The sequence below is a fragment of the Nanorana parkeri genome, unplaced genomic scaffold, assembly GCF_000935625.1.
Source record: "Nanorana parkeri isolate BGI_ZX_2015 unplaced genomic scaffold, ASM93562v1 scaffold2816, whole genome shotgun sequence".
Lineage (NCBI taxonomy): Eukaryota > Metazoa > Chordata > Amphibia > Anura > Dicroglossidae > Nanorana > Nanorana parkeri.
In genome coordinates this window covers 86726-96105 of record NW_017309084.1, presented here as the reverse complement: position 1 = coordinate 96105, position 9380 = coordinate 86726, and the positions used below count along the sequence as shown (strand labels likewise).

The window sequence follows — 9380 nt, the reverse complement described above, 5'->3', positions numbered from 1 at the left end:
TATATATATATATATTCACAAACGCTTCTGTGCGCGAACAGGAGGTTCGGTAAAATCTTGCTTCTGTTCACGAACTGCGCTTCGGGTGATGAACACGACCGCAGCCATCTTCCCTGCTCTGACACATTGTTGCGGCTTCCACTAGTCGAGATTGCGGTCTGATCGCAGTTTGATTCAGTTTGCAACAAATTCGGTTTGTGACCAGAATCGCGGAACAAATTAAGTTTGTGAATGAGGTGCCACTGTATATTTATATACATACACATGGGGTTACTACCTTCATAAAAAGTATTGATGCTTTCAAAAAACTAAAGAATGTTGAATGTAAGTCATATCAACATGTGTTACTTTGGTGCAGATACACTTATAGTATATTGTAATATATCCTGGCCCCAACCCCCCCTGGCAGTCTTGTACTAACCTGTGTCTGATCCTGCGAGATTTTGCCTACAAAGCCACAGGGTCGTTTGTCGAAATCTTTTGCCTTTTGGTACTTCATGTTAAAGGGTTGGGGTAATTACTAGGGATGCACCGATACTAATTTTTTGGTATCGAGTACCGATATTTTGCTTTCAGTACTCGCCAATACCGTGTACCAATACCGGTGCTTCCTCTGGCATGGAGCCGGCTTCCCGGGCAATCAGGAAGCCGGGCAGCGGGTAATGACATGCTTCCCAGCCAATCAGCATGGGGTCGGCTTCCCAGCCAGTCAGGAAGCCGGGGTCATTACTCGCTGCCCGGCTTCCTGATTGCCTTGGAAGCCGGCTCCATGTTCCCCTACAGCACTGCCTGTCAGAGGAAATATTCCTCTGACTGAAAGTTCCAGTATCGGGGAAGGTATCGGAGCATTTGGGCGAGTACTAGTACTCGCCAAAATACTTGGTATAGGTGCACCACTACTAATTACATATTCTTAACAAGTAGAATATGAGCTTTGAAACTTCCTAAACATAGATCATAAGCAGAGTGTTAAGGGAACCAACATAGACAATTTCAATGCTTTTATGTGACATTTAAGGGTGAATTGCCCCAGAGTGCCTACAGCTACCGAGGTCAGTGAGGGCTTGCTTTATAGCTGATTTATTGTTCACAATATGTAAATACTTAATATATGTCCATAGCTCAGCCAGATGTTTACTTTCTCATGACGTTTTCCCATCTTTGTTTCCCCAGTCATGTGTCCTACAGTTCTCTATTTGCTGTAGTTCTGATTAACTTTATTCTTTTCCAATTAGTCCTGCTCATTTTCAGTGCCAGCTCATTATATTTATTTCCCTCTGGTTTATAGAGACCAACAGCACTGGCTAAGATTCTAGGAGTGTACAGGATTGGTTACAAGAATTCCCAGAACAACACAGAGAAGAAGTTGGATCTGCTAGTCATGGAAAACCTGTTTTATGGCAGAAAAATGGCACAGGTAACAAAATATGAGGCTAAATACTTCTGTACATCATATAATAGATATTTGATAGGCACTAAAACAAATCATGTTATGCCTTGGTTTTATTAGGTTTTTGATCTAAAAGGTTCATTGAGGAACCGGAATGTAAAGACAGACACGGGAAAGGAGAGCTGTGATGTTGTGTTGCTGGATGAAAATCTTTTAAAACTGGTGCGTGACAACCCCCTGTACATCCGGTCACATTGCAAAACTGTTCTCCGAGCTTCTATACACAGTGACTCCCACTTCCTATCCAGCCACCTGATCATTGACTACTCTCTCTTAGTGGGACGGGATGACACCACTGACGAACTTGTAGTTGGAATCATTGGTAAGTAAATCAATGCTGTTTTGTGGATGTTTCCTTCACTTTTTGGTTACGTCTCATTTGTCTTTTTTAAAATTTTGAACATTCATTCATTAGTGTAGATCACAATATCCTATAAGAAAGTGAATTTTAAACAGTCTATTCAATACTATTCCTAAATTAGAAAATTTGTTTTTATACTTGGGGTCCATTCACACCATAGCATTGTGGTAAATGTGCGTTTAGCGCAGGCAATTGCACAGTGCACCTAGTGTGTGGTACAGTGTGCTAGATTGCCTTTCATTTGAATGGCACCCTGTGCACCCACTTGTGATGTGTGTTGAAGCACAGCACAAGGTACTGTACTGTAAAACCTTGCATTGCGATGAAAAATCTAGCTCACATAGTTATATTTTTTTCGCATGGACGGTCTTGTAGTACCATGTGCTGCAATGCATGGCTGCTGGGAGGTGCATTGGGGTGCCATTTATATGAATGGCATTGCACATAGTGCATGGAAGGGCACGCTAGCTATGCTGTGAATGGGTCCTAAGTTTTTGTCTTTGTTCATATTTACTTATCAAGCACCCATAATAGGTGCACATGCTCATGTACATAGTGGCATTCAAAGGGTACTCATTTGGTATCAAGAGAACATCTGGGTGGCAAAAAAAAATTCTGCTTTATATACCGCCATTACCATCGTGAATTGTTCCCAGTAAGCAGGATGCATCCAGGGATTTATTAGGAACATTGTATTACATTGCTATGCAGTAGATCATGCATAAGTAGAGAATAATATACTGGATTAAATTCAGTGTAGAATAAAGGCCTTTAACGTTATACGGCTAAGTTTTGCGTTTTATTTATGTATTTCTCTTTAACACAGGACAGGCATTATAAATATGTATGCAATTTAATATATTGTCAATCACTGCAGTGTGCATCTTAATAATTCATATTTTAATAGTGTTTACGTTAATGCCCTAATGAAAAACTTGTATGGCTTTAAGTGTTCCACTTCACAATAATAATAAGAACAAACACAATCTACCTGACTGGAATCCCAGATGACTCTCGTCCAATACAGCTATATGGCAAGACTGTGAGTTCTCGGAACATAACCTAAGCTTATCTCTCATTTGGGATGCATCATCTACCTTTTTATAATCCACTGCCAATTTCTGGTGTTCAGCTTTATTGATGAGCTTGAGAATCTAACTTCTTTGCAATTAATTTGCAAGTTCAGTCTTCTTAAAATCTGTGGTATTGGAAAATGCCCCTATTCTCTTGATACCATGCCTTTTTCTAAAATTGCTTGCTGAACTTAATCATTAAATTTCAGCTTTTGGATAAAAGGTTTAGGTATACGTATCTACAGCCAACACTTTTTTTTTAGTTTTGGGTACCATGGGTAAGGATTAGAAATTCTGTTGTGTTTTTACTTGTTAGGGGCTCAATTACAGAAATTTCCCTTTACTTCCTATCCCGGGATTACCTTTTCACCAGACAGAAAAATCTCCAACAGCAACACAGACAGAAGTAAAAATGTTTTTTTGTAAAGTTAAGTAGTGGAAAGAGACACTCCTTTTCTATTTTACAGCCTACTCTGTTCAAAACTGTTTTGCTGGCTTTTATGGAGACGCAAATGGCAAGGTTTTCAGTATTCTGTGTCTGCATTCATACACTACACTATACTATATACTATACTGCCCCCAGGACAGGAGGAGCAAGAGTTCTGCAGTCACCTTCCTTGCTCATTTAAAGTGAATTGAAATGTGCCCTTATTTAATGTAACAGTAGGAGAGATGCCCTCTATAGTACTCGGTATTCAGCAAAGAGCTGGTAGGGTGACCATTTACTCCATCTGTTTTTACGAACGTTACATTTTTTTGCATGAATAGTGAAGCAACACATTTTATCCAAAGCAAGCACCAGTAAGTGTACTCCACTTTATCAATGTTTCAGCTTCTCCTCCTGCAACACTTTTTTCAAGAAACTTCTGCTCTCCCCTGAAGGTAGCAGATTACCACGTGTCTTTTTTACTTTTACTAACTAGGACTTCTGCCTGGGAAACCTGGATGCAGGTGATGTTCAACTGCATATCGAGGTTTGCTTGATGTACTGGTTTTCACAACTGTTTGTTTTTTTTTTGCTTTGGATAAAATGCTTTGGCCTGTGAAAACCTTTCTAGCACATGCTGTGCTGTTTCTTCAGAATAATCTTTTGCCTTTAAACTGGTTACCTTTATGTTTTTTTAAAGTTATTACAGTTTTACATTCAGAATACCAATTTGGCCTTAATCTGTTTATTTTAACATTATTACAAGAGCGGAAAGATTATTTAAATTGTTTTCATTGTTTTTCTAATTGTAATCTCAGTAATGTGTAGCAGATCATATTAGATTATTAAACGTTCAGTATTTGGCATTAAAAGGTCAACACCATTCAGACTGTTTGTTTATTATAAGTATTGCTATTAGAGTGAAATTTGAAAAAACTGAATGAAATGGTATATGAACAGTATATTCAGATAAGTTTCAATCTCGTAAGAAATGTCTCATTTCTGGAACGTTGGATTCCTGTCCTTTATAAATAAGTTATTTGCTTATGAAGTATGAGCCACATTGAAATCTATTTATAGCCATTTTTTTATAGAATATGGAAAATGTAAAACCTTTGGCAGATTTTAACTGCTATTTGAGTTCCTTTCCTTGCCCAGGTTTTCATTGGCAGCAGAAAGGATTGGGAAAATGTTACCGGAACAGCAGGTGAAGTCACTTTAAAAAAATGTCACTCTTCCTCTTATGTCTTCAGGGTAATAAGTGAGAAGAAATCTTCCTTCTGGGACACAAACTGCCAAAAAAACCCTTTAGAGGTTCTAAACCTTCACCACTTTACCCAAAACTAAAAGAAATGTTTTGGCTATAGATAGTGTGTGTGTTTCCTCAAGTAGGGGAACCAATCATATCTTCCGTAGCTGTCTTGGAAGATTCATAGAAATACAGTTACTGGTTAGTCTAACTGGGAATTTTTTCTTTAATGTTTTGTATTATTAACGCCAAATCTTTTTGCCCTCTGACAGATTACATCAGAACATTCACATGGGACAAGAAACTTGAGATGGTTGTCAAATCTACTGGCATCTTGGGTGGTCAAGGTTAGTTGACCATTTATCTAGATTTTTGCTGTAGCAATTAACATCGGTTATATAATAATACTTTGCCTTCTATTATGACTTGGCAGTGTTTTCTTACTACATTACATTCAGAGCCTCTGCATAATTTCCCAGTGGCAGATGGTAACTAAGATAAAAGCAGTAAACTGTAAGTGAAATATTAATGAGTAATGTAAAAGAACCGGCAAAGTGTATGTGTGAATGTTTTCACATGATTGTAGTTTAGTGGCCTTAATTTGTATGCACTACCTTCATGTGTTTGCTTTTAAGTAGCTGGAATTATCTATTTGCTGCTCAGGAGAAGGGATGTGATGAATGAATCTGCTTTTAGTGAGTAGGTAGCTCTGCCAAGCATTAGTTGACAGTTGATTAGCTATCAGTAAAGCAGCGCTCTGTATAACAAAACTCGCTGTGAACATTAGACACACATAATGGGGAGACCTGCTGTGTGCTTGCATAGTAATGTGTGGTTTTATAAAACCTCTTGAAATCTTTAAATGTTTTTTTGTGTAATAGTGTTGAATGTCAGGTCAGGAAAAGAATGCCTAATTCGTATAATTAAAATAAAATTTTTAACATTGATACCTGCAACTTTCTATATGCGGTTTAAAGAATGGCTGAGAACTTTTCCTACAGACCAAAGTCCAGAAATGAATAAAACCTATTTTGAAAATATATAAATGAATGAAGCTATACTCTAGAGTATTATAGGTACTCAACAGTATTATAGACAACAGTGGTCAGATTTATTTATATCAATCATTATATCATCCACAGTGTCTCTATTAGAATTACAGTTGTGCAATACAGTTATCAAAGAGCTTATTACCGGTCATTGTTATTGGCCAATTTTGTTTTATTTTTAAGTTTATAAGGTTTTAGACTAATGATTTGTCTTTTGTATTTTATTTATACAGTATTTGTTGAAAAAAAATGTAATGAATTACAAAGGATTCACAGGGCACTATGGGTTTATCTTCTTTTAGGGTGGATTCACACCATATCCAGTGCATTTCCAGCACACTTCCTGCCTGGAACGCACTGGATCGCGCCCCGTAACGCAGGAGGCTTGGTTTATGTGATCCAGTGCATTACAGCATGATTCGTGTCCGCTGTTAGACTACCCTGACTGAGGAAGCAACTAATTGGCTGCTAGCTCCGTTCAGCCAAGAATTTTCCAACGAGCTCCTTCTATCAGCTGATCGAGGGATGCCAGGCGGAAGGGTGTCAACAGCGGCACCCAGAATGCGAATTGCAGCCGGTTCATCATCAGCTCAAGTCAGTAATGTATAAAAGAAAAGTGAGAGAAATCCTACACATCAACACTGATAACTGGACCTTTGCTTTGGGCTTGCCTTTTCTGGGCATAGATTCCACAAGCCATCTTTAAATATCTGTAGTAATAGTGCTAGCTAACGGCACAAGCTGTCAGTGCAAAATCTTCTTTTTCTGGCTTTTTGCCTAAGCATATGCACTCTCCCCATGTGACACTGCTTCTGTCTTTTGATAGGTCACTGGGGATTGTATCGTGGGTTGGGGGTGCAGTGAGTGCTGATTCTTCATTGCATGGGACTGGAGAAAGCTTAGGGAAGCTCAGGGCAACACTGGCGGAGCACGAAAAGCAGGTTATGTGCAGACAGTTTATGCTGATAGCTATTTATAAGCACTGTTACTTTAGTCATTTTAATGACCAGAGATTTAGATGTAGATCCCATGTATGTGGTAAGGTTCTCCCACCTTGCATTTTATGGTACTATCTCAAAGAATACAACCTATCCAACATAAATTGAATATATTTGGTTTACTTTGGGTAATTATAAATGTTTATAGTAAACCAAACATACTTTGAAAAGCCATAATTTCTTTAACTGCTTAACTAGTAATAACATTTTGCTTCTAAACTCGAGCTTTATTTTCAAACTTGACAAGCGATGTGCTCCTCTGTATGTTGCTCTCTGGTATGTTGGATGAAAGCTTTTATATTAAGAGTAGCATTATGTCATGGCAGCCCTTATACTGACAATGCATACATCTATTGGAGATGTTACTGCTAAAATAATCAAGTGTCCTCACATAGATCCCAAAATTTACAGACTTGGCTAAGAATGATAAAAGTAATTTCAGGATATGACTGGAAGTCCTGTGTAATGATCATTTGCTGTCACCTAGTTGCTAGATGATCAGTGGAATTCTATAACAACTTGAAATCCACATTTGACCGATGTATGCCATTCAGGAAATATTGCAGTTGTGCGGATGTCATAGAGTCAGAAAGGATATTACTTTTTAAATCAGAGATATTCTGAGAGAACAACACTGGAGTTAATTCTCTGTTGCAGTTCCATCAACCCTAAACATCCAATTTATTGCTGCACCAGTTACCATTTTTAGCACAGTGTTACAGGATACAGATGCCCTTTCTTAGCAAACTGGTTCACATATAATAACACCTGCCCATAAGAGACAGGCACATTGCTTAGGATGTAAGTCAATCAATCCAAAGTGTATCCTCTTCATAAGTAATCTAATTACCATAAACATTTACAAGAATGGGAAACAAGCAGGGTAGAGAAAGCCTATAATATTTAACACTAAATAAAGCTAGCCAAACACTTTTATTTTTTCTCGTTCAGCCCCATGGGCTAAACTAGAAAAAAAAAAGCTCAATTCCCCCATTCATGCTAGTGATCATGGAATCTCTCCTGCCAGCTATTGTATTCTGGCAGCTAGAACCCACCGATGTTAGAATACACAAACACTGACTGCAGCTGATTTGACTGTAGTCACTGTTTGGCCAAATGACCTTTACCTATCCATTTGCACATCTAAAATATATTCTCAGTACCACTTTACCTTCCAAAGGTATTACTTCACCTACATGGTACTTGCAATAAAAAAAAACTGGATGCTCCTAAATGTAAAAGAGCAGTTATGAAACTCTGCCCCTTGTCATGCCCGGATACCCAATAAAATGTAAGTACCGCAGCGCTGAATACTGAAAAATGGCCTGGCCAGGAAGGGGGTCTAAACACCTGGTATTGAAGTGGTTAATGCCAGAACATAGGCAGAACATATATTGCAGATCATTGATCACCAATGCCTTTTGGAAGAATTGGTAGTTTTAAAAAACTACATTCCCACTTTTGCAGAATATTTTCCACTATCATCTTACACATGGCTATTGTGTTTTAGTAAATGCCCCTTCTCCAGAACCTTAGAAGTAGGGTTTGGTAAGTTTGTAATTCAACAGTAGGTTCATTTGCTATAACCTACAGAATTATTTATCCCATTTTTGCAAAGGAAGAAAAAATTCTATAAAAAAATTTATATTTTATTTGCTATTTATGTCCATTTATCTTGTTTTCTTAAACCTAGGTAAGATGCCAACTGTGGTATCCCCAGAGCTGTATCGGACTCGATTCTGTGAAGCAATGGATAAGTATTTTCTGATGGTACCTGACCACTGGACGGGTCTTGGAGGCAACTGCTAGTTCAGAAGACCAGACATTTTTCCTAGAAGTTATCTTTACAGCACAAAAGAACTTTAGTCAATATTTTCTTCTTAGATTTTATCTGTATCTTTACAGCTTTTTAATTACAAATGTAGAATATTGATGGGATGTGTAAAAACCAAATTTAATTGTTTATACATAAAGAAAATTGGGACTTGTTTTACAACACTGTAGATCTATATCTGTAAATACCTGTTTTGGAATGAGGACCATGAGTAAATGGAATTCTGTTTTAAGAGAACTTTTCTTGAGTAACAGAAAATGATAATATGGTGGCTGTTGTGCAGCCAGTATCTTCAAATTCCCCATGTATAGCTTCAAGATCGTCTCCTGTATATTTATGTGAGACATTGTCAGCCGCCTAAGTTATCTGGGTGAAACCATACGCATCAAAACATCTGTTTTATGTCTTTACATCTCTTTATATATTCATCTCAGTACTGCTTTTGCTGCTCGAGGACTTTATTGGAAAATCCATTTCTGTCTTTAAGTGGCCATTCATCATGTTTATACAACAGCGCCAGGGTTATGTGCTGCCATGACGAATGTTAATATACACAAATGAAAAACTGGTTCTTCCAATTTTGGGATTCACTGTTGCTTCTTGGAAGCTAACGTACATAGCAGTCTGATATTTGCGGACTTGAGCTTGAGAACAATAATTACAATTATTATTAGAAGTTATAGATAGTTTAATGTATTGCCGGCATTGTCTTACAAAAGAACTTATACCAACATTTCAGGTGGATTTGGGTTAAGCATGTTAGTAGTATAATTATGACACAGCTCTGTGCTGCTGCTTCTGTTCTAAAGGTCTTAATACCCATCAGTCTAAAGAATTTGCACCATGTACCCCTGCGTCCAGCAGAATGACACACACAGAACAGTGGTGCACAACATAGGACCTTTTAGAATGGTTGGTTAAGCACATCAGCATGGAGGT

At 37.9% G+C, this 9380-nt stretch overlaps 1 protein-coding gene across 1 annotated transcript; it reads left to right on the top strand.

Annotated features, from left to right (window-relative positions):
* Window positions 1–1288: 1288 nt before the first annotated feature.
* LOC108802352 (1-phosphatidylinositol 3-phosphate 5-kinase-like) lies at window positions 1289–8789 on the top strand (the record flags this gene model as incomplete). The annotated part of the gene is made up of 4 exons (XM_018574216.1): window positions 1289–1417; window positions 1511–1772; window positions 4833–4907; window positions 8301–8789. Coding segments are annotated over 4 exons (582 nt in total), but the record flags the coding sequence as incomplete, so codon positions are not given.
* Between the last annotated feature and the right edge of the window lie 591 nt (window positions 8790–9380).